The sequence below is a fragment of the Vulpes vulpes genome, chromosome 14 (assembly GCF_048418805.1).
Source record: "Vulpes vulpes isolate BD-2025 chromosome 14, VulVul3, whole genome shotgun sequence".
NCBI lineage: Eukaryota > Metazoa > Chordata > Mammalia > Carnivora > Canidae > Vulpes > Vulpes vulpes.
The window spans coordinates 103,748,348-103,774,993 of record NC_132793.1 but is presented as its reverse complement, the minus strand read 5'-3'; the positions used below and the strand labels follow the sequence as shown (position 1 = coordinate 103,774,993).

General features: G+C 42.5%; 1 protein-coding gene across 2 annotated transcripts in view; it reads right to left on the bottom strand.

Annotated features, from left to right (window-relative positions):
* Nucleotides 1-26,644, bottom strand: part of EFL1 (elongation factor like GTPase 1) — a 119,862-nt gene extending 93,218 nt beyond the window's left edge. Inside the window, exons 1-7 of one of the 2 annotated variants that reach the window (XM_072737444.1) lie at nt 26,496-26,644; nt 25,830-25,933; nt 22,737-22,804; nt 17,724-17,808; nt 7,580-7,713; nt 6,270-6,407; nt 4,671-4,885 (exon numbers count right to left, since the gene is read on the bottom strand). In XM_072737444.1, coding sequence (XP_072593545.1) covers nt 4,671-4,885; nt 6,270-6,407; nt 7,580-7,713; nt 17,724-17,808; nt 22,737-22,804; nt 25,830-25,920 — 731 coding nt within the window. In that variant the 5' untranslated portion in view covers nt 25,921-25,933; nt 26,496-26,644. The remainder of the gene's footprint in view (nt 1-4,670; nt 4,886-6,269; nt 6,408-7,579; nt 7,714-17,723; nt 17,809-22,736; nt 22,805-25,829; nt 25,934-26,495) is intronic. The other variant, XM_072737445.1, reaches the window with a different exon arrangement.
* Between the last annotated feature and the right edge of the window lie 2 nt (nt 26,645-26,646).

Here is a 26,646-nt window from a genome sequence, read left to right as displayed (position 1 = left end):
AATTAGGAAACTAGCAGGCCTGGTCTGGTTATATGACTGAATGAACCGGTACTTTTTAGCTCAAAGAGATTCTCCAAAATCATCCAAGCCCAACATTCTTAGTTTTTGGTTGAGGATGCTGAGGCCCAAAATGGTGACTGTGGCAAGTTATCAGCTATGTGGGAAAAGGGCACATTCTCTGAGAGTTGGAAGTTTCTGTTTTCATCATATTTCCACTCTGAATTTTAGTATGACCTTCACAGGCACCAGATGGACTCTGGTATCTATAACTGATGACAAACCAAAAAGGAAAAATCATGGTATTGTCATTTATTATACTATCAAGGCAAAAACTGTTCAGTCAAAAGGGAATGAAGAGCACGTTCCAGTAAAATGGAGGACAGAACAGCCAAGATTGGTTGGGCTCCCCCTAGGCCATGCACTATGCTCAATTTATGATCCCTCCTTCTTTTCCATTTGCAAACTGACAGACATTTTATGAATAGGCTCTGTTTCCCCTGGTGCATTGTGTCTGGTTCTATTATCCCTGCAATATATGCAAGATTAAGCCCATGACCAAAGTAAACTTGATTGTGGTCCCATAACTGTTCATCCAAACTGAAGACATTTTTATCAAAGTAATAATTCTCTCATTGTATTTGGATTTTTCTAATTCCACAAGTCAGTAATGGTTGTGGGGAAGAAATATAATCAGATGCCCAGCACATTCTAAAAACTGAGATCACTACTCCATGGCTTGGCGTGTACGTATCCAGAAGGGGCGGTCAGAAGAGAAAAAGTCCCTGTATCCTAAGCAAAGAGCCCATGGAAGCACCACAGTAAGAAAGCATCAATAGCACATGTGCATCCAAAGAAAGTTAGCTTTTCATACCAACTTGTGCTAGTGCAGATAATAGAAGTTAACATAAATGTATTTGCTCATATAGTCATAAATAGCCTCCAGATGAGATACAAGAAACTGCTAGGATGTACTAGTTTCCTGTAGGAAAATGAATTGAAAACCTAAGGGACAGGGTGGGAGACTTTTCATGGTCTCCTGTGGACACTTTGTCCTTTCTGAATTTTAAATTTATTCAAAAATAAAGTTCTAAACAAATCATTTTACATAAAATCCACAAAGAGATACAAGACTCGTTCAATATCCAAAAATCAATCAACATAACCAACTATATTAATAAATTATATAAACTAAAGGGAAAAAAATCATACATTAACTGATACAGAAAAAGCATTTGACAAAATTTGATATTCATTCATATAAATGACTCTGAGAAAGGAATACAGGGGAACTCCCTCAAACTGATAAAGAACATCTGAAAATAACCTACAGCTAACATTATACTTAATGGTGAAAGACTAAGTTCTTTCCCTCTAAAATCAGAACAAGGCAAAGATGTCCACTCTCCCTGCTGTTACTCAAATAGTCCTAGAAGCTCTTGGCAATAGGACAAGAAAAGAAAAGAAAGTGGCATGGTAAAGGAAGGGGTAAAGTAGTCCCTATCAGCAGGTGACATGACTGCCTTATAGAAAATGCCAAAGAACCTACAAAGAACTCTAATAAATGAGTTTAGCAAGGTCACAGCAATACACAAGAGCAATACACAAAAATCAATTACCTGTATTTCCAAAAAAGTAGAACTGAATATGTGAACACCAAAATCAAAAATATAATACTATTTATAATTGCTCAGAAACAACAAAAAATTAAGTGCAAATCCAATTCAATATGTATAAGACTTTATGCTGAAAACTACAAAGTGCTAATAAAAAGTCAAAGAAAATCTTTAAAAATTGAGAAACATAGTGTTCAAGGATTAGAAGATACAACGTAGTAAAGATGTCAATTATCCTCAAATTGATATAGAACTTCCCCATGCACTTTCAATAAAAATCCTAGCAACATTCTTTTTTTGCAGATATAGGCAAAGATTATTATAGAATGTACATAGAGGCAGAGACCCTTGAACACATGAAACAATTTGCAAAAGTAGGAATGTGGGCAGAAACAATTTACCCAATTTCAAGCCTTATTATATCCTTATAATAATCCAGACTATGTGGTACTGGTGGAAAGACAGACACACAGGTCAAGGAAACAGAACTCTCAGAAATAGATCCACCCAGGTATATCCAGCTGATTTTGACAAAGGCACAAAACCAGGTCGTGGGGGAGGCATGATGGTGCTGAAGTAATAGGACTTCTAGACCAAAAAAAGAACTTTGACCTGAGTCTTGGAGCTTATACAAAAAATTAACTCAGAATGGATCACAGACTTAAATGTAGAAAGTAAAACTAAAAACTTTTAGAAAACACTATGAGAGTTCAGGATCTCAGGGCCATGCAGAGTTCTTAGACTCGACTTTAAAAGCATAATTTATAGGGGTGCCTTGGGGTGACGCAGCTGGTTAAGTGCCCGACTCTGGGTTTCAACTCAGGTGGTGATCTCATGGGTGCTCATGAGATGGGCCCCATGTTGGGATCTGTGCTCAGTGTGGAGTCTGAGCTCTCTCCCTCTGCTCCTCCTCTCCACGTTCTGTCTCTTTCTGAAATAATAATAAATAAGTCCACCCAAATTCTGCTCGATGAAAGACATTGTTAAAAGGATGAAACATCAAACTACAGACTGAAAGAAAATATTTATGAAGCACATATGAGACAAAGAAGTAAAATCTAGAAGATATACAGAAAAACCAAACGATACAATTAGAAAATGGGCAAAGGACTACAGAGCAAAGGAGCTCATCAACAAAATGAAAAGGCAATTTATGGACTGGGAGAAAATATTTGCAAAAAGGGGTTAATATCCAAAATATATAAAGGGCTCATACAACTCAATAGCAAAAATACAAATAATGCAATTTAAAAACTGGCAGAGGGACTGAAGAGACATTTTTCCAAAAAAGACGTACAGATGGCGACACTTAAGATGCTCAACATCACTCCTCATCAGGAAAATGCAAATCAAACCGTAATGAGCTACTACCTTCTATTTGTCAGAATGGCTACTATCAAATAGATGAGAAATAACAAGTATTGGTGAGGGCATGGCAACAAGAGAATCATGGTGCGTCACTGGTGGGAATGTAAACTGGTGCAGCCAGTATGGAAAACAGTATGGAGTTTCCTTGAAAATTTAAAAATACAACTACCATACAATTTGGTAATTCTACTTCTTGGTATTTATCTGAAAAAAATTGAATTTGAAAAGATATATGCAACCTCCAGTTCACTGTAGCATCACTTACAATAGCTAAGATACAGAAACAACCTAAGCGTCCACCAAGAGATGAATGGATATAGATGTGTATCACATATAATATGTACGTATTGTCTGTAGAATCAAAAAATAAAAACCAAACCAAACCAAACACCTCACGGATATAGAGAACAGACTGGTGGTTACCAGAGGCAGAGGTGGACAGTGGGTAAAATGGGTGAAAGGGGCACAAACTGACTTACAAAATAAGTAAGGAGGTCATGCACAGCACAAGTGACAACACTTACATATTGTATTGTATGTGGGAAAGCTGTTAAGAGTGTAAATCTTCAAAGTCCTTATTACAAGAAACAAACTTGCTCTATACCAATCTATGGGTAACTACACTTATCACGGTGGTCATTGCACAGTTTATACAAATATCCAATCATTCTGCTATACACTTGAAACAAATGTTATATGTCATTCATATGTCAATTAAAAAAGAAAGAGAAAAGAAATGAAAATGAGCAAAGGACATGAAGAGATGTCTCACCCAAGGAAACTCATTATTAAGCCCACAATAACATAACAATACACATCTGTCAGAATGGCTAAGAAAAAGTGACACCACCACACGATGGTGAGGATGTGGAGAAACTCGATCCCCACACTGCCAAGCAGCAGAATGTCACTAGATGCTTAGCACATCTGTGGGGGGGATACACACCATCTAGAATAATCAGTCAGTTTGGGCTCCGTGGACAGAGTTGATGTTTACAACAATAATTAAATGGCGCCCCTTCTGGGAAACAGACATACTAAACCTACGACTGCCACATGCCCAGCAAATACACTCCCACACACTCATCCCAGAGAGATGAAAACTCATGTTCACATGAATGTCTGTAGTGGCTTCACTCACAACAGCCCCAAACCAGAAAAAAACCCAGACATCCCTCCATGTGTGAACAGTTAAACTGTGGCACACCTACCCCAAAGGATAGTACTGAAGAATAGAAAGGAACCCACTTCTGATATGCAACAACTTAGCTGAATCTCTAGACTATTCCACTGTGTGAAAAAAGCCAATCCAGAAAAGGTTATATAATGTTTGATTCTGTTTTTATAACATTTTTGAGATGACAAATTATAGAAACGGAGGACACTTAAGACTGCCAGGGGTTAAGATGGGGCAGGGGGTGTGAAGGAAGCAGAGGTGATTATATTAGGGCAACATGAAAGATCTTTGCTGGGATGGACTTTATGAACATCAATGTGATCTGGCTGTGATCCTGTGCAACAGTTTTGCAAGCTGTTACCTATACTAGGTAAAGGGCACCAGAGAATTCTATTCTTCTTAAAACTGTATGTGAATCGATCATTGTCTCAATAAAAAGTCTAATTAGAAACATCACTTGTCTATACAGACCACGAAGAGGAAGAGATCGAAGGAGATTCGAACAGACTTACCCAAAGCCCCACCCATCTAATGCACTTGTAAACACCACATTGCCCTGATCTGGAGAGAAGTAGAGGTGAGAATCATCCGTGTCTTCCAAGCCAGTGCTCCAGTCGTATACTTGCTCTCCTGGTTCAGAACTGGGATTCACCTGCGATTCAGTCTCTCTCTCTGCTCTTTCTTCTAGGACTTTAGAAGTAAAAAGAGTTCCTGTGAGTGCATTAATCTAGGAGAGAGGGTGAAATGGCAGAAAGTCACTAGATGCTTAGCACATCTGTGCTGGGCAACACACTATCTAGAATTGTCAGTCATTGGGGCTGGAAGGACAGAGCTGATGTTTACAATAATAATCAACTTACATGTTATCAACCCATTCCTTCCAAACCCAGCAAGACTAACCTGTAAGGCTCTCAAAGGTCATGCTGGGACGCGAGGGAGTGGCATGTGCAGCATGGGGCTGGCGTCACCTGAACTCATGACCCCCGTGATCCTAGTCCAGAGCTTGAGCCTATCCACTCGCCAGTTCTCACACCTGGATGTTTTCTCACTGTCCTCAGGCCCTCTTCCCGGCTGCCAAACCTCCTCACCTACTTCCCTCCCAAGTAAGCGACCTTATTCCTACTGCAGAGAGAAAACGGAACCTCTTATTCAGAGACCCTACAAGCTCCCGAGATTCCACCCTACCAGCCCGTTTCTGTCTGCAAACACCACTGGCCCCTGTCCTGCTGCTTCACTGGTGCTCATCCTTGTCTGCCTCCACAGGGAACTAGATCCATTGATCTACACTTTCTCCTTTGATCATTTCTTCCCTTGGGCAAATAAATACTCTCAACTGGTCTCATCGGTGGTACCCCACTATCTTGAAGAAAGTCCAACCCTCCACACCCAGCACATGACATTCGCCACAATCGAAGCCCTATATTCCTCTCTACTCCTGCCTCCTGCCACTGCTTTATAATCTCATTCGTCAGCTACAGCAAGTAATTGGTAGTTCTTTGAATGAAACATCCTCTTATGCTTTTCCTTGCGTTTACTTTGTACATCTTATTCTTGCTCTCCTAAATGCCCTGGCCGTAATTCCTGACCTTTTTCTATCTTGAGGCTTCTGTTGCACGACTCTTCCTCTCTTCCCTCCTGACCTTGCCTGGGTAAGGTGGCTCTCATTCATGATTGTAAACCACACCCAGGGCTTCTTGCTGTTCTTCAAAGATCTCTTTAAAGGTCTCTCCACCACAATGTGGGATCTCTGAAGACAGGGATTCTGACCTATCGGTACATTCATGCTCTCAGCACACAGTGGACATCCCAGAATTCATTTACTCATCACACAGCTATGTAAATGTCTGCTGAGGAAATAAATGGTTGGGCAAACTGTCATCTAAAGGCAGGTATAAAACAACAACAACAACAACAAAGAGTTGTTGGAGGGGATTCCCACGAGGATGCCTGTCCTCTGCCCACTGCCTCTGTTGTAGTGTGATGACTCTGACACACAGCAATTGTAGGTGGAAAAGTTCTAAATATGCGATTTTCTGTGGCAACTTACCAGCTTCCCTACAACTCTCCTTGGAGCCCCAACTTTTAAAATATTGAAGTAAAGGATGAGATACCTGCTCTAAAATATTCTTGAGGTGAGAATAGGCCTCCTGGGGGGTAAATTTCAGTTCCACTATCAAACGATCTAGCTTATTAATCACCAAAACCGGGCGGATGTTTTCGAGCCAGGCTTGTCGCAGAACGGCTTGTGTCTGACGAAAACAGAAAGGCAAATGTAAAATTCACGATTTGAAATAATTAAAGCACCTGAGAAAAATCCTGATTAATAACCAGCTCATTGCCATACTTTTATATCACAACCCAGATTATACCAGTCAGATATGGGGGCTCAGCAAACGCTCCCGAAGTCTCCATCACAGAAGGAAAGAACCCCAGACAAGAAACTGCCTTTGCCTTTATGGAACTGACCATTTATTTAAGAAGGATAAATAAAATAGTGCAAAGTTTACTAAATAATTACAAAACACTCATGTGGCCAACACACAGGCCTAAAAACCAGAGCATTCCCCATGGAAGTCCCCACATGCACCGTGCTGACCACAATACCATCTCCTGGAGTGAACTACTGTTGTGCTTTTCTGAAGTCAGGCATATTAACTCCACTTATCCTGCAGGGCAGAGATTCAGGCTGTGCTTCTCCAGCCTGACAATCTGTGCCCTCAGGGGAAACCAGAAGGGAAGACACAGGACAATGATGGCATAATTTCTTGGAGTTAACCAAATTTCCTCCATTTGAGTAATTTAAGCCTCTTATGCCTTTTTAAAAATATTAAAACAAACAAGGGTATGTTAAGAGGGAGGATATAAAGGTAGACATTTCTCAGATAAAACGTAAGGCCTGCAAACAAGTCCTTCCAAGAACTGAGGCCAGGGAGCCACCCCGAGGTCCATGCCCAGCGCATCACCCTGGTGAACCTTCCCACCACTGTTGCAAAGGAGAAACACTCAGTTGAGTGAGAGAAGGAGTGGGGGCAGGAGTGGGTGTGCAGGCGGGCACAGACGTGAGCGCCAACAGAGAAGCCAACAGAAGAGTTTCATGTAGGGGAGAACTGGCTCCGTATCTTGCCATCAACCACCTCTCACAGTCCAGAATCCTCTCCAAACCCGGCATCTCCCCTGCTTTGGCAGAGGCCCTCTCCAAGAGGGCATCAGAGATGCTTCCAAGTTCTTAGAGATAAAGTCATCCTCTCTAGGATCTCTTCCAGGCGTGGGTGACTTAACTCCATCTCAGACTGGAATGTCATCAAATGAAATGTGAAGCCCTTTCTGTCAGGGAAATGTCTGAAATGGCACAGAGCTGCCAGTGCCCAGTCCCTCCCCTTTTCCCCCACCTTCTTCATGTGACCACGTTGTGACCTACTACCTGTGGACACACTCCTTCCACGGCATCGACCACGATGATACACCCGTCACAGATGCGCACAGCTGTTGACACTTCTGAGGAGAAGTCCACGTGCCCCGGAGAGTCTATGAGATTGATCAGGTAATCCTCATTATCTAAAACAGAATTTGAAAACATGTATTCAGCTGTCCACAATATACTCCCTTAGCCATGCTAGAGTAAGAAAGGTTGCGAAGAAATCACTGAATGAAGCTAAAGAATCCAAAAAGCTCCATGGAAAGCTGGTGTTCCAACTTAGGAATTCCTGTGGATGGAACTACTGATTCCAAGGAGCATCTATAAGAGAATGTCGAAGGAGTTTATTATTCGAAAAGTTACTACTTATTTAGAATTCTCTGTGAGCCAGGCACTGTGCTAAGCACCTCTCACATGCTAACCACACATTACCAAATCCTTACAATGCCCCATGAGATAAATATTACTATTTCACTCTACAGATTAGATGCTGAGACTCACAGACACCAATATCTGAACGTAAAAGCTGTTCAAAGAAGCCAAAATGGGAAATGCTAATTTTAAAAGATATGAAGCATTTTGCCACTGCTTTCCTACAACCTCTCTGAGAGCAGGGTGTGAATCTGAGATTTAGACGTGATTCTACAAATATTTAAGGAAGGGTTATTATGTGCCAAGCAACATGCTATGTGTTCACATACAGAGACTACCTCCTTTAATCCTCTCGACAAACAGGAGTATTTAGCTTTTACTAGGGTGGTAACTCATAGGGATTTGTCCCAAGCACTGAAAGCCCCACAACCCATCAAACCCCAAAGTCAGTCCCAGACCAGCCAGAATAAGAAGCCACCCCAAGTTACAAAGACTTCACACTGGTACGTAATTAAGAAAACCATGCAGAAGAATAGGAATTCATTAGACTTCTATGCTCATTCCCAACTGTCAAACCTGATAGAGTTCTCTTTTAAAGGCAAAACCATCACTGAATGCTCAGGCTCCCACACAGACACTTTATTTCCCCTTTTCCTCCTAATGTGTTGTTTTCCTACTTCTGTGAGCTCCCGAGCTACTCCACTGTCCAAGGGGTGGATATTGATATTACACTTTGCAGGCCATTTGGAGGATTTGCCCTGCTGTAGCCTGAACAACCTGACGACAACTCGCCTTGTGTCCTAGGTGACAGTGATGATCATCAAACATTAACCACCACAAAAACCACAGCCAAGGTTCACGTTTTGTGGACTCTTGTGCCCGGCACTGCTCTAAGCATTTTACAGACACTGTGTAGTGTTTGCCAGCAACCACCCTTTGCGGTTGCTAGTATCATTAGCATAATTTCACAAGGCAGGAAAACTAGGGTAGAGAAAAGCTAGGTATCTTTCTCGAGGGCATCTAATGGGAACCCAACTCCAAGGTAAAATGCCTAGGATCAAACAAATCCAAATGGCAGAGTTGAGGTTCACCTTTAACACTCCACTCAAGATGGCGCCAAGTTCATCTCATGTGCTGAGAGTCCACTGATAGTGAATTCCTAAACACTAGGTTAAGGATTCCAAAAGGCACCAGGGCTCATGGAAACTCTGCCACCAATTAGCAACAGGCTGCTTCTTACACATCCCCACTCCCAACTCCAACACACACCACCTGTTCCAGGACTTCTCATGCAAATTTTGGTCTAAGGGATTCTAGCTCTGCTGACCCACCAGGGAAGGCTCCAACCAGACAGAGGACTGTGGACCTCTCCAAAGAAAACCAAAGATGTCAAAGACCCAGGGCCCTGAGGCAGTGGCCCCTGGGTCTCATGGGGCCTTTTACTGTCAGGGTTCACATCACTCTCTGGCATAAACCTATGCTCTCTACTGAATAATCCAGAGGAAAACAGGCAGTACTAGCAGGGTCCAACGTCCTATCAGCCCCCATCACATAAAACAGAAGCTGTGAGATTCCTAAAATCTCTCCGCATTTTCCTAGGCTAACCCTTCACTTCATAGATAAACATGCGCCCGAAAGGGAAGATATGTACCCAAGGTCATAGAAGGAGTAGCCAGCCAGAAGCACACCCAGGTCGGTCTAATGACCTCAGTCACTTCCCAAAGAGGTCTTAGATTGCTTTATACTTTACAGCCAGGGAAACAACACTTGCTTGTTCATTTGGATAAAGTCCAGACTCTGGTGTGGGAGAACTGTAATCACTTTCCTACCCCACCTGACAATGCCTGGCCCTAAGAAAGAACTTTCAGAGGCTGTGTCTGCTGTCGGTTTTTTACAGAATTTAAAAATGTGCCCACACAGAAACCTCAGGCTTCCTACACAGCAGTGCTCTTGCTTCTTGTTGGGGTTACAGACCTTTTAGACAACACCTAGAAACACAAACATACCTACCTACAGATCCACCTATCTATCCATTGTCTATCTATCCTCCCCTAATTATGCGCCCAATCCCAGACCCTTTGAAATTCATTCAAGTTTGGATCTCAAAGACAAGAGAAAGCCAGTGGATATACCAGGTGTTTTCGCCTGCAAACAGGCAGAATAAAAAATAGGACTGTGTGATCAAAAACCTTCGGGAAATGCAGTGAAGGGGGTGTAGGGATGAGGAAGACGTTACAACACACATATCTGCTAAAGGCTCAGAAAAGCTCTATAGTCAAAAAGACTGACTTCCCAAATCTATGTGATGGAGAGAATGGCAAGTGTCATGGTCACTCACACAGCCAGTAAGCGTGGTGCTCAGCACACAGCCAGTCTCTGGCTTTCAATGATTTTTTTTCATCTTAACTCTTTCCAAATAACTTCAAACACTCATTTCAAAGGTATGAAAAAGATCTCCAATATCCACCAAGAGAAAAAAAAAGTCCATAAACCCAATTCTTCTGCTGTCTTCAGCTGTGTTGTGACTCTCTAAGGTCTATTTCCCTGAATTCCATCTACCACTTTTTGTATGCCTGAGAATCAAATACACACACAAATATTTAAAAAACCAAAAAGAACAGTTGTGGGGTTTAGCATGTTAGATATTATTACTCTTACTAAGGGAAATTATAATTTTGAGGCATGCTAAATAACCTCTCTGATTTGTCACACAGTCCCAAAGCTGCACACAGGGCTGACTCCTGCTAATGCATGAAGCTGTACTTCCCAGAAATTCCCACTCTTCATTTTAGGGACTGATCTAATCGGCAGAGCGCCAATGCAATTTTTTTTTTTTTTTTAATGTTCCAGGTACCTGGGAAGAAGAAAAAGTTGGAAGCCTTTAAGTTAATCATGGGAGGTGTCTTTCAGACAAGGTCTACTAACGGGGTGATGGGAAAGTCATCTTTCCGCGGCCTGTGAGTCCTCCAGTTTTAAGACGCTACGGGTAACTGTCTCACTGAGGGTGCACATCTGTCACCAGGGCCTCCCAAAGGTCTTGTCTATGAAGAGGAAAACTTCATATATGGTCATGTTCAATTTCCAAAACACTGGACATGTTCACATGTGGGAAGCTGAAATGAGAAAACTTGCCTTCAAACAAAGGGACGTGGTTGAAGACACTTCATGCAAGTGTCTTTTACGTTTCGGTGTATTAGAAAGATACTACATCTCACAACAGAAGCATCAGGAACACGCAGATCCTGAGCCACGGGAAAACACAATCCTGAGTATGTTACTTACAGAACATGCAACACTTACGGACATAAGTTATGCCCCAGCTGTATGGGAACCACCAGTTTTCACAGGAAATACCATTGCTATCCCTTTCTATGTTAAATTAGTATATAAAATTCTTGTAAATCAACTGATACAGTTATTTCAAAGAACCGTGTGACATACTCTATCTCCTATTTGCTGACACACGTTACAGGTCTTAACAGGAGAACTGTGTGCTCAAGAGGAGGTTGTGGGTGGTTGATCTGGATGGCACAAATGTCAAAAGTGAGGTGTCTTAGGGTGGAGACAATGACCTACAGACAGCTATGAAGGGCAAAGTTTCCTTGCTGCGTGACTCCATTCCCGAAGTCCCCCCAGGCCCTCCCCAACATGAGACAAATGAAACTACACATGGGCCACCCCTGACTACAGCTGACCTCACTGGCTTGTGGTTCTTCTGTGTGCCCATCTGTGCCAGCCACTCAGTACTGTGGCCACACCCTGAACTCTGACATCACCAGGAACCCTGCTACCTTTGAAATTGTGCTGCGTAGGTAGTAAACCTAGTAATTATACATTCATACTGTCTTGATCTTCTACTCACTGGCCTTTTTGCCTAGAAGGATGTAAGAAGAACCGGAAAAAAAAAGCCTTGTTAAATGAATGAATGAATGAATGAATAAATAAATAAATAAATAAGGCAGGCAGGCTGATGTTCATTGTTTGGAACAAACCTGCTTAGAATCTTTGTGTTTACTTCACCCCAGAGGGCAAGTCAGAGGCCAAGGACTACCTTTTACGCAGTTTCGTGCTGGTCATGTGTTATGACTATAAGGCACAGGTCCCATTGTCAGAGTAGCTGCAAGCATGACAGTAGCACACCTCTGACCAAGACAGCACAGCAGGACATGAGCTAGAAGGATGTATGAACATCTTTTTTAAAGATGAGACAGACTTGAGGGAACATCATTAAAAGCTGATGGTCAAGTGTCAATGAAGATAACAGAGAAGAGGGATCCTTGGGTGGCTCAGCAGTTTAGCCCCTGCCTTGGGCCCAGGGCGTGATCCTGGAGTCCTGGGATCGAGTCCCACGTCAGGCTCCCTGCATGGAGCCTGCTTCTCCCTCTGCCTGTTTCTCTGCCTCTCTCTCTCTCCCTGTGTCTCTCATGAATGAATAAATAAAATCTTTAAAAAAAAAAAAAAAAGATATCAGAGAAGAAACTTAGCAGGTGCCAAGTCCAGAGCACAGGTCTTCCACAATGAAGGAGACCAGCAAAGACACTAAAATCACTCTGTGTTGAGGTGTGGTAGCAAGCAGCTGAGAGAACTGTTCCATTTCTGTGATGCAGAAGGTAAAGATGTCTGCTAAGATTGTGAGGGAGGGGAAATGTGTGGGCTGGGGTCGGGAGGGAGGTTTAAACAACCTGCTGGAGAGAACACACAAGACCCAGCAGAAGAGACAAGGGAAGTCTGCCAGCATCCCTGAGGACCAGCCAAGACCCCAAACCAGCAAAAGAAGGAAAAAGTGTGGCACTAGCTCTGTGAAGGGTTAGTGTTTTATTCAAAGATAGGAGGTCGAGGAAGCAAAGAAACTGAGGACCCTGGAGAGACGGTTAGTGAGATGGCACATCTGGGCTGTAAGAGACAGGCTGTGGACGGGGCCCAAGGAGCTAGAGAACCTGATGAAGTCAAACTTGATGGGCACTTCCCCACATAGGTGAGAGAGTGGGACAATTGAAGAGTGTGGGGAAGGGAGTATTCCAATCTGAAATGTCAAAGATGGGCGGTTCCAGGGGATGCTGACACCCAAAAAGGAACCATGACAGTGAGTGAGTGAAGAAGATCTACATGCCACCATTGTTGAGAGGCCATGCCGCTAGAGAGCTCATTGTCAAGAATGGTAAAAGCTACCTTGGTAGATTTGGGTAAAATGGATAATCACAAGCCAGGTGCCAATGTCACTCATGAGCTTGCACCATACTCAGGAGCTGACAGGGATAAGAAAAAAGAGAACAGATAGGATGAATCTCAAGAGATGGGGAGTTTTGAGACAAGGCTGGAAGAATGAAGCTTTGAATTAGAACCAGGGAACAAAGAGAACAGCAACCCTGTCCATGTCTTAACCCAGAGACAGATGGAGCGAGGAAGAATGAGTAGCATTCACTGGAAAGAAGTACAAGGAAAGCAGTGTCCTGGGAAAACAGCCAGGCTAGCAGCGGCAAGGAGAACATCAACAAAAAGACGCTGAGGATGGAGAGATGCTTGTTTCCCTTGGAACGTTTGCAGAGTGCATCTTGGGAAGGAAGGGAATAGCAGGAAGTTGAGAGAAGGGGTTAACATCACAGAGAAACACGGGGAAGAGCTGCTAGAGAGGCTCCCAGTTTGGGGGGTGACCAAGGACTGCGGGGATGTGGACACTGCTGGGTACACGAAGATGTCTGTACGACCCCCAGCACTCCCTCGTGCACAGCAAAGAGGCACACTTCAGGAGCCATGAGCCATGGTCTGGACTGACCAACTTCCAAGAGACTCCTGGTCCAAGTGAACAAGCTGGAGATGGAATCAGCTGATTCCCAGGACCACTGCCACATGCTAACCACTCTGTCCCCAGGAAAGTTTCTGAAATTCCATGAATACCACTCTGTATGTATGTCAAATCAGGGTAGCATCCATCTCACGAGGTTGCTATGAGGATTATACGTGAAATCATGTATATGAGGCACCCAGCTCAGAATCAAACCATCACATACCTACTTTCTTACAGCTGGCATCAACAGAATGCTTCACAAAAGAAAAGCATTATCTTAAGAGTAAAAAGTCTGACCTTCAGTCAAATAATGGATGGACAATGGAAGCCCTCCCTCCTAGCCTCAGTCCCATCAATGGGACAATAATTAGGACCAGGGGTTAAAGTTCACATTTCCAGAAGGAGGGAAATTACTGTGTCTAAGACATTAGACTTTCCAGTGCCTGCCAGCCTTGGGTGAATGTGGGGGCACAACTTGGTTTCCCCTGGGCCTTGTCTCTGGGGATCAGGACCAGAGCACCTGCAGAAAGCCCTGCCCACTTTCAGCCTCTAGGCCCCACACAGTCGCCTCGTGGATGAATCCTGAGTGTCTTGCCAAACCAGGCCGTTAGCCTGTATGCCTCACATCACAAACAGAAAGCCTCTAAGTTAAATACCCACTGCAATTTGTTCTACCATTGTGTTTTAAACATCTTTAAATAAGTTGCCAATAGCTTAAAAATTAGAAGATTTTAACCAAAATCTCAAAGCCAATTAAAAAAAAAAAAACAGATTCCCACAAAGTATCAATCAGCTGGAGCTGAATGGCATCTGCCCGCACCTGGGGATTTTTTTTTGGGGGGGGGGGGGATGGTGGTATTTCAGGGGTGGGTACAATTAATTCACTCTCCAGACTGCCTTGCTCATGTAGAGGTGTCAACACCAACACCATGTCAAGAGCTAATAATGTAGTACTTAATAATTACATTTGACTTGTGTTGCAATAAGCAGTTAATTATTTGGGGGTAAAATTAAATCAGACATTTACCTCACAACTTGTGTGCATGTGCATACACATATACACAATTATGGCTGGATTAGATGTAAAACCTGAAAACATAATATGGTAAAACTAGGAGTGATTTTTTTTTTTAGGAGTGATTTTTATTTCATTCTTGTGTTTTACTGTATATTCTGTAACATACTGAATTTTCTATAATACATACAAATATGTAAATGTATTTAGAATTTTTAAAAAGACGAGTTGAACACTTCATTTCAGAAGTTCTGCAACAGTAATATTTACTCACCGGTATAAAGAATGGCTACTTGGTAGAAATGGCAGCAATATGCCTTGAAACTATTCGAAGAATACTCCAAGAATTTCAAATTATTTGACCCATTTAAAGACACTTCTCTCATCTTTATCTGAATTCTAGGCTAAAGGATTCAAAGGAATTACATCCCCTTAGGACTTTTTAATAGAATGTATAATGTATAGTGTTTCCTAACCCTTGAAATCCCCAGATGAATGGATGGTATCCTTGTGGGAAGGACAGAGAGAGAAGTAAGAAACAGAGAAATAATGAGGCTTCACAATATGGTCCCAATATTTGTAGCAAGTTTTGATCACAACGGTAAAAATGAGGCTGCATTTTCTCAAGGAAGAACCAGGTCCCTAGAAATGCTAAGATAGAGTATCACCTTTGATAATGTACCTAGGTTTGTAAGCTTATTTGTTTACTTCAAACTAGAAAAACACCCTCTCTTTCAATCCAAATATGGATCTGAAAAAATTTTTGAAAGCCAGTTAGGAGTCAGAACCAGACTGGGACTTGATTGACATTTAGCACAGAGCTTCTTAATGGATTATTCAGAAGAGGGCATGAAAGACGGGAGACACAGGGAAATAAAAATCACCTGTAGAGTTTCTTCAACCATCAGGTTTCCTTTCTCCAAGAGGAGATCCCCTTCAGACTGTCCCACCTTCACAGCAAGAATACCCTCTTGCAGCAAATGAGTACTGAGATACAGATAAGAACGTATCTCATCTCAGAGGTGTTCTGAGAGCATGTGCCTCACTAAAGATCCCCAAATTCTAGCTACATTTTGTATACTGGGAAAAGAAGGCTCTGTACCAATCGTCAGTTGTGACAGCTGCCTCCACCAAAGCCCCCTCTAGGCCATGATGTTCACAGAGACACATTTGATGCTCTATGACTCCACTCCAATTACCACTTATCAGACTAGAAGGTGACCATCCAACCCAAGGGTGGTCAATCCATTGGCACAACCTCTGCTAGGGCCTGACATAAAACGATAAGCTGGGCCACATCTTGCTCCTGGGAATATGTGATCAGAAACACAAGAGAAAGCAGCAGTAAGCAATGAAAATGGAATAAAAAAACAGGAGTTGAGAGGCCAGGGCAAAGTGAGTTTATGAAGATGGGGACACTAAGAGTAGGTAAAAGCTACGAAATAGAGAAAAGACTTACAGGGTAACAGAGAAAAAGACAGAGACTGAAACCCAAGGAGAACAGTGGAGTTCCAGAAAGAAGATCCATTAACTTGTACTGATGGTCTCCAGGGCCATGCTGGATCCAGAATCAACATCTGGCTTCAATTTCTAGGAGATATCGCTCCAATAATGCTGTTTCAGTAAACAGTTAAAAAAGGGAGTGGGAGAACTGGAAATACAGAGACAACAACAACTAAAACTGACAAATGGAGGAATTATCAAATAAAAACAGATTAATGGTATGAGTGTGGACAAAGAAAGACTACAAATCTCTTGAGGTCTATAAAAATAGGGGGAGATGATAAATAAACTGAGCATTGACCCATGCCACGCAAGAAGGACACACTCTTTAAAATGTGAGAGTTAATTTTAAAACAAATTGAGGCATTACTTTAAATATTAAATTTTAGGAATTCATCGAGAATGCCTAAGAGCTTCTAGACTGGTTTCATACAAAAATATTTTGAAGTCTGACATCAAAGAGAATATAGTCGTGTCTCACACAGAATGTCCCTTATGTCAGTGACAGACACAGGCCACTGTGAAAGATGAACCACAGATCAGTCGCTTAGGGAAATGAAATACATCTTTATTATTTTCTTCTAATTATAAAAATACACATTTTGTGTAAAATTTCCAAATAGTACAAAAATACATATTCTAGACAATGTACATTTCACATAACGAACCCCTGGTGGTAACTGGTGTGAGGTTGTAGTGTGTATCCTTCCAGACTTCTTTATCTACACACATAATATCAAGACATGCTCTTCTCATACAAGCATTTACTCTGCAACTGGCTTATTGTCTCAACATATATTCCCTGTATTATCACATGTAGATCAAACAGGTGTAGAAGAGCTCTATGCTTTTCTTGGCAAGGATGTATCAGTGTCCTTGACCATTTCCACAGACAGACATAAAGGTTGTTGGTATTTTTTTTTTTTCACTAAGACAAACTTTTTAGTGACTATCACTGAATATGTGTGTGTGTATATATATACACACACACACACACATATCTCACATACTTGTATGACTACTTCTGTCACATAAATTCCTGCAAGTATTACTGGAAAAATGATATCTTGGTTTGAGGATAGCAAGTTGTCATGGTCATGGCAACCCAGTTAAATAAATAAGATTTTAAATCCAATACTGAGGCCATAGGAAAGAAGGATCCAGCCAGGAAATGGAACACTACGGCTGAGCCAGCAAAGTCCTGAGACTCTTGACCATCCTTGTGAAGGAATCCTTACAATCACCTGGGTGGATGGGGGGCAGGTGTGAACTGCCAGTTCTTCTGCCCTCAAGCCAGTCAGAGGTCCCCATCTGCATCCAAGTCTGCACAGCCTGTCTCTGACAACAGATCATCTGGAGGCCAGAATGAAATTTGTGGGATATAAAGCAAAGAAACTGAGGCATACAATTAATTCAGAAAGAGAAAGAAGGACACTGAAGAGACAAAACTATTTTTCTTTAAAACACAGATTTACCTTTTGCATAATGTAGTGAAATGGCACTGGATTTCATAGTGATCCCTCGAACCTGTTCATCTTCTCTGCTGTCCATGTACCTTAACTGTAAAAATGCAACATACGCATCCTTACTTCCCAAGGAATTAAAATGTTAACATCAAAATGGACTGAGTTGGGACTTTTGCTTTAAACACATAATTTTTAAACTAAAAGCCCTTTTTCTTCTTTTTAAAGTGGGGAAGGGTTGGAGAACTATCCAGATGTGTTCCAGTACCCCACATTCATACAGAAAGTAGCATGCGGGGGAATTCCTTCTACTCATGCAGAGCAGAGCCTGTCTTTCCCTACTCATACAAAATCCAAGCAAAGACTGAAACAGAAGCTCTCTAGAAGCATGAGAAGCCTTCACTCCTTTCCCCAAATTAGCAGATTTTACACACATTTTTAAAAACAGAATGGCATGATGGACGATATTTATAATATCACCAGTTAGCTGATGGCGTTCAGTGTTAATGCCATGAACAAAGGCCCACGTCTTTTTCTCTGGGCTACGCGGTACATCAACACTGACGGGACTTCACATACAGGGCAACCACCTCCTTGTACCCCCTCAGACCTACGCGCCTAACTTCCTAACTCCATCTCCAGGACCACCTTCCTTTGCCCTGCCTTACTTCTCTCCACTGTTACTCCTTTGAAAAATTCTTCACTTTTACATTTACTTCTTTCAATCAAAAGCCTTAGGAAAAATGTACTGATGTGGGATTGCCACATTTATTCATCCCACATTAATTCCTTAATCTTCCAACAGCCTTCCAACCCTGCAGCTCTGGCAAAACCAAATGCCTAAAAGCTACAAATGACTTCTGGCCAAACACAATAATCCTTTTTAACATTCAATCTTTCTGATTCAGTGTGGCATTAGACAGACATAGCTACTGACCCTCGTGTGTAGGTGTGTACACATGGGCACATGAGATTCTTCAAGGAGTCTGAAATCTCCTAGCTCCCTTCCTATCTCCTGAGATGGTAGTGCCGGCTCCCCTTCACCTCTCTGAACTCTGAGGTCTTTCTCCAAAGTCTCAGGCCCTGGTCATTCTTCTACATGTGTGTATTTTTAAGTACTGAGTTGATATAAAACATACACAGCAAAAAGAATAACACAGTGAACATCAGTGTGTGTGCCATTCTATTGAAGAAAAAAAAGATTTATGTTAACGTCCCTCTACGCCCTGGCTCAGAGGCAACCACTATCCTAAATTTTACCTTGTTCATTCACTTGCTTTATAATTTTTAAAAAGGAGTATATCACTAAGCAATATATATTTTAGAGCTGCAGTTTTAAGCCTCATACAAGTGGAATCACACTTTCTATACCTACATATCACATACATACATACACACACCCATACATACATACATATATGTACACATATGTACATATACACACATACCCATATGTACATATATGCACCACACATACACATATGGTACTATCACTTTATCTCTGCTCAAATTCAGATTCCTGAGATTCATCCATACTGATACAGTCATAATTCATTCAGTAGGATTGAACTACACAAATCCACCACGCCTTGTTCATCCATGCTGTTCGTGATGGGACAAGTAGACTTATTCTAGTTTTTCTAACTAACCCTGAGCTGTCATTAACAGATGGGTGTCTGTCTCTTGGTAGACTACCCAGGAGTAGTATTTCTGAGTTATTAAATGCACCCATCTTCTACGTTACTAGCTATTTCCACAGTTTTCTGAAAAGACTGTACTGTTCTACACTCTAAAGAGTGGATCAGTGCCTCTCCTGCTTGGCCACCTCGGCAACACTTGAAATGGTCAGGCTGTTTTTTAAAACAGATGGATGATAATATTTTTCTAATTTACATCTCTCCAATTATCAACAGGGTTGAATATCCTATGAGTTTACTGTGAGTTTCTTGCTCAAGATGTTTGTCCATCTTTTTAATGGTTGTATTACAGATTTGTTGTTTTAGATTGAGTTATTTATAGCCTTTGAATACTAGACCTTTGTCAATTATGTGTCATTATTTTCTTCCAGTTAACAGGCTTGTCTTTTCCCTCTCTTTACGGTGTCTCCTAAAAAATAGATGTTCTTAAGTTTTAATGTAGTTGAGTTGATCAAACACACGTAATGGTATGTACTTCTGTCTTCTATAAATCTTCTCTTAAGGTCATAAAAGTATTGCCCTACATTATTTTCTACAAGTTTTATAATTTTGCCTCTCACATGAGTATTTTAATTACATGCTACTAGTATGTAATTACATGTTACTCTACAGGTAGAGGTCCAATTTTATCTATTTTCCACATATAAACCAACCATCTAAGGACAACGTATGAGGAAGCTCATCTTTTCCCTCCGGATCAGAAATGCCAGCTCTGTGATAAATTAGGATCCCTGTTTCTAGGCCTGCTATTCTGGGCCATGAGTCAATTTTATCCCTCAGCCAACTGCAATCTACAAGCTGTTGTAGGTTCATAGTAAGTCTTGTTATCTAGTAAGACACACTGCACATCCCACTCTTCTTCAGATGTGTCTTGGCTATTACTGGCCCTTTGTTCTCCTGCATGATTTTAGAAAAAGTGTATCATACTCAAATTTTTAAAAAGCTGAAATTTTTACAAGAACTGCTTATAGATCAACATGAAAGAAATACTGAGTCTAACAACTTGTGAACATGATCTAGCTATTTATTTACATTTTCTCCAGTGTCTCACAGGTACAGGTACATCTTTTATGCTATGTAAGTATTATATTTTCTGCTATTGCTCATGTATACTCTTTTCAATGACTTTTATATCCTGAAATTTGCTAAATTCTTATTAATATCCTACCATTTTATCTGTATACTTTTCTGAGTTCTCTACAAAGTCATACCATCTTTTCTAAAACATTTTTTATTTATTTATTTTATTTTATTTTATTTATTTATTTTGCTTTATTGTTGCAGCAGAACCTCCAGGGCGGTGTAGAGCAGAAGCTGTAACACAATGAGCAGAAAGGAAAAAGAGCGCCCTGCCTTATTCCTGAATATAAATGCAAAAATGTCAACACTTCATCACTAAGGGTGCAGGACTTTTTGTAAATACTGTCAGATTGTGGAAATTCCTTCTATGCCTACTTTGCTAAGAGGTTTCATCAAAAAGGATGTTAAATTCCATGTTTCCTACATCTACTGAAATGACCATGACTTTCTTACCTTTAATCTGTTAATATGATGAAATGTGTTAAACCAATCTTCAAGTCTCTGCAATAAACTCTATTTAGCTATGAAAAACTAGCTTTTTATACAATTCCAGATTCTGTTTCTTAATAATGATTATAACTCTTGTATCACCCATCACAACAGCTGTCATGAGATTTTCCCATCCTGTATTATCCTTGCTGACTTCAGGGATCAAGGTGATGCCATTGTCTGGGGAGCTGGAGAGTACTCCCTGCCTCCTCTCTCCTGTGATATCGAATGGTTATCTAGGTAGAGCTAGAGCATGTGTTCCCTCAATGTCTGGTAGAATGAGAGTTAAACCATGTGGACTTTTTCTTTGTGGAAAGATTTCTGCCAACAAATCCTGTTTCTTGAATGACTGCTTTCTCTCTCTTCCTGACCTCACTGTGGTGAGTCCCAGCTCTCCATCTTTAAGTCTGTTGCTGGGCAGTGCGGCTCATCATGTCCCACTCGCGCCTTCCCCATCCCTGCAGCACTTCCTTTCCTAGCAACTCGCACCTTTTCCTCCTTCCTTTCCTTCTTGATCAGTTTCACTAGCTATTTATCACTCTTGTTAAAAGATAACCAGAAATTATATTGCTAATATTTTTCAATAGACTATCTTTCTAGAGAAATTTTAAGTCCACGGAACAACAGATCAGAGAGAAGAGTCTCGCAAACTCCACCCCTAACACTCACACGTTTCCGTATTATTCACACCGTGTGTTAGTGTTAGCAGGTAGGTTACATGTAATGAACCAGTACTGATAGGTGACTAGGAACCAAAGTCCCTCGTTTACATCAGAGTTCGCTCTTTACATGTGTGATGACCCGTGTCCACCATTACCAACCATATGTGCTGGTTTTATTAATCTTTTCCAAGAACTAACTTCAGCTTCATCAATCTTTTCTATAAAATATTTGTTTTCCACTTCATTAATGTATGCTTTATTATTTGTTTCCAGCTACTTACTTTACAGCTATCACGTGCTTTTCTAACTTCTCAGGTGGAGGAAACACAAGCACTTGCTCATCTTGCTCAGCCTGGTTTCCTCGGCCCTCTGTGCACCACCTGCCTCCTCTAGCTACTTTTCAATTCATTTCTACTTCTCTACTTCCTCTCCTCTCCCATCACTTGATAAATTTTGCTGATTGTGTCCTAAATGCATTAAGGGAAGGAATATCTCCATTTCCCTACTGCCAGTAACTTATTCTATGTCCTCCTACTCATGGCTGAAAACAAACAGCTCTTTAATTTCATTTTCCAAAACAGTCCTTTCACCATGACTCTCAGACTTCAGAAGCCCCCCCTTGATACTCAAGTCAGCCTTCAGGTTCTTCTCTGATCCGTTACACTCTCTCCACCAGCACTCTTCCTCCCCCAGGGGTCTCTGGGCAAGTGTTCCCCTCAGATCAAGCACAACGCACCAATTAGCCTTGATGCATTTTATCCCCCCTATCCCCCCACCTGACAGTTTCTCCATCTTCTCTTCAAAACACAACTCATCCCCGTGAAGAATCTCATCCTCTGTGAAATCTTCCACAATTGTGCCAGGCTCTCATTAGACTTGTTGCAAAAACTCATTTTGGCATTTATAAAATATTCATATAAGGCCATATAAAAAGAACTTTTCTCAACATCTATTTAATCCTGCTAAGTAGCTTAGCAGCTTCTTAGACACACAAATTGTGCTTTACACTTTTTTTAGGATCTCTAAGAACACATCACATTGTAAACAGCTAACATTTATTGAAAGTCAACAAGTATTTATCAAATAAAACAACTTACCTTGCCTGCGAGGCGGCTAGAAATGATTCCATTGCTGGATATAAGACAGTCAGCTAGAGTAGTTTTTCCTGTTAAGATAACAATATTAATTCAAATCGATTTTTTTTTCTAAAGAGGAAAGGAGATGCACTGCATCCTCAGAGTTAACTTCTGACCATGAGAACTGGTTTCACAAAGATTTCCTACTTACCTATAGTGAGTGAAGCAAGACCTAATGAGCATTTAGACTTCTGAACAGAATACCATCTGGAAGGACACAGACACTAGCGCTCAAAGTGCTGTAATTTCTATCTCCACTCCTAGGGATCGCATCACCCTCACCTGAAAAGTTGTCAAGCAACTTTTTTTTTCCCCAGCGTAGAACTTTTCAGTAATGGAGGCATCATGTACAGAGTCAAATGCAGACTCCTAGGTGATGAGACAAACCATCATGCCAATCAAAAAACAAAACATCTTACAAACATTTGCAGAGTTAGAATAATCGGTCTTACAAGAATTTCACCTAGTTTATCATAATTATTTTTTTCTTTTTAGTTTATCATAATTATTAATCACCTGATATCCATTAACACTGACCATGCTATTAATTTAAACTCTTAACAGCTCAGAATGACAAAACAATAGCAGAGCGCTCATTTTTGTCTCTGAATGGCAGACTAGGTAAACCACCACCAAGAAACAAGAGAATATAATCTTCCGCCACATGTCCCCACATATGGCCTCAGCTGGTATTTTAGGGTTAAAGTGTCTTAAGAAAATACTTACTTTGCAAAGAAATTCAGGAAATTGGCTCTTAGTCCTATAGTGAGCAAGCCCATGGAGGGCATCAGCTACCCTACAGCTACTCCCAAAGCTACTTGCAATCCATACTAAACCTAGGGATCTACTCTGTAATAAAAAAGTCTTGGTATATTCAAGTACATGCAATTTCATAAAAGATTTTATGAAGTCTACACAATTTAAAGTGGTATAAACAGATAACTCTGTTTAAAGAACACTGCTTACATAGTTACTGCAACTGGACTGAAGTAGCAAAAGGAGGGTCTTGTCTTTAAGACAAACAAGTCCTAAAACTCTAAAACTTTCAGCAAAGCAATGGAATCTGTTAACAGTACAAACCAGAAAGCAATCTTGGGAGCACTGAAGAGCTTTAACAATGTGTTGTCCACGTGGCACATGCATCTTATGTGTTAGCACAATCCTAGAGCATCACTTGTCTACTATTCAGTGGAGAATTCATTCTCAGGATGGCAAGCATGTATCCCCTAGAGTGTTAAGCACCCAGAAAGCACTATCTTTCAGCACTCTGCTATATTCCTAGGGCCAGACACCACTGACCTGTCATGTGATTTAATTCACAAAGCAAAAGAAAAAATACTTTTATCAAACCTCTCATCCTCAACGTGTGAGCAAATTATAAGAACTCCTAGGGCAGGGGTCAGTGACTGGACCTGTACACACTGCTCATGCTCAGCTGGCTTCACCTACATAGTGACCCACTACTTCTCCTCCCAGTTCCCACACTACTGCCTTTCAGCTACTACACAGTGGCAACAGTCACCTCACTGTCGTCTGCCTTCAGTGCATACTGAATACTTCCACCAGACTCATCTTTCTAATGTGCTGATTACAACACCCCTGCTTTGTTTTGTTCTCCCAGTGGCTCCCTGCTACCTAAGAATAAATGTTAATGATCATCTTCACAATAAAGTGCGTACTTGCCAAGGGCTTCTCATTATTACCTCATTTAATCCCCACAATCCTGTTAAGTAGGTAAGATCTTCCTTTCAGTCTAGACATTGCATGTCAAAACTCAAAAAGGCGAAGTGACTTGAAAAGGAGTTTGAATTCAGGCTAACTCCAGGGCTGGGGTCCTTAACCCAGCTGTCCAGCTGTCACTTAAATGGAGCTTGAACTCAGCCTGTCTACCTCCAGGGCTGGAGCCCGTAACCCTGATCCTGGTGCCCAGTTGTGACTTAATTGGAGTTTGAACCCCAGCTGTCTACCTCCAGGGCTAGAGCCCTTAACCCTGACCTTGGTCTCCAGCTGGCATGAAGGGCTCTCTGAGCTATGACCCAGCCAGCCTCTTCACCTTCAGGATGGTAAAGATATCTTCACACACCTGTTCCTATCACCATGCTGTGGCTACCTGAACTAAGAAGGAGTCTGAAGTCAAGAGCAGGAAGAAATGCGACGGTGTAAGAGCAGCTTTTCTGTCAGGAGCACACACATTGTCCATTAGCTATCTCTGCCCCTCCCATGGCCTATGTCTCCTTCTTCCCTTCTGATGCTATTCCCACTTGGAATGTGTGCCTCACCTTCAAGGATCACCTTTAAAACCAAATATAGTATGAAGATGCCTCTTCTTAACCCATTCCTGCCTTCCCGATCCTCCAGTTCTCCTACCCCTCAGAGTCCAGTTTGCCCCTCATCTTGTGCGGCTTCAACCCCCAATCTCCTCTAGAGCTCTACTGCTGCCCTATTTGTAAGCTCCTGTCTTCTGACAAAAGTAGCAAAATAGCTGGAGTTTAACAGATGTTCACTAAATACGTGATGAGTTAAATAGAATCACATAACACAGGCTCTGAAGACATTATGTCAACACTACATACTTTTTATATTACAAATCCATTCCAAAGATGTTCATTTTAACCAAAACTCAAGTTCTCATTAAGGGAAAAAAAAAAAAAAATTACACAGGGGCACCTGGGTGGTTCAGTGGTCCAGCATCTGACTCTCGGTTTCAGCTCGGGTCATGATCTCAGGGTCCTGGGATCAAGCCCTGCAGGGAGTCTGCTTGGATTCTCCCCCTCCCCCTGCTTGCACGCTCACACTCTCCAAAATAAAATAAATGAAATCTTAAAAAAATAAAATAAAATAAATAAAAGGCAATGAAATACACTGCACAGAAGAACGCTAAGCACTAGTTAGCCACGTTCATTTCAAGGGCTTTACGGCCGCGTCTCTCGCAGTAAACTTGTAAAGCCATACTCGCTGTCATCAGTCTCACCTGCCCAAGCTTCGCTCCTCCCACACCTGCGGAGACACACCCGCTTCAGGGCTGCTAGTAAGCCCTTTAAGAAGGGCTCTTACCGTGGTCGACGTGAGCTAACACGCAGATGTTCCTGATGTTAGCAGTGTTTTTCTGCAGGTGAATCATCTTCTCCAAACTATTGAGCACCATGGTCCCTGATTTCCTGTGTATCACAAGAGCACACGCGCTAAAGATCGGGCCTAAACTATTAATTTTCCCCCGTGAACCTATTACTTTTCCCCTGTAACGTGGGGGCCCGACAGGGCTCGCCAGGAAGGAACCCGGGGCCTGTCGGTTCAAGCGCACGCCGCCCGGGTCGCGCCCAGGTCCGGGCCCAGGTGAGCACCCGAGCGGAGGTCACAGCACGCCCGTCCCCGGGGACCCGCCGCGCAGCGAGGACCCAGCCAGGACCCCCGGCCGCTCCCTCCCTCCCTCCCGCACTCCAGCGCCCGCGCCCCCGCCCCCGGCCCGGCCCACGCGCGCCCTCTCCGAGCAGGTGCACTGCAGGGCTCCCGGAGCGCAGCCCCCCCCCGGGCGCCCTCCCTTCACCTCCCGGGGGCCCCGCGCTCGCCGTCTCCACGATCGCGGCCCACAGCCCGCGGAGGCGGCGGCCCCGCGTGGACCCGAGGGCGCTGGGCGGCGGCCGCTCCCAGCCGGGGCTCCTCGCGGCCCCCGGCCACGCCCCCGCGCTGCCGCCCGCAGCCCGCGGAGGACGCCGCACTCACCGGCCGCCGCCGACCCGCCGACCCGCCGCCCCGCTCAGCCCGCAGCCCGACACACAGCGCGGACGGGACACACCGACTGCCCTGCGGACCCGGACGCGCGCGCCGGGGGCGGGGCTGGCGGGCGCACGACCTCTGACCCGCGCGCGTCTGG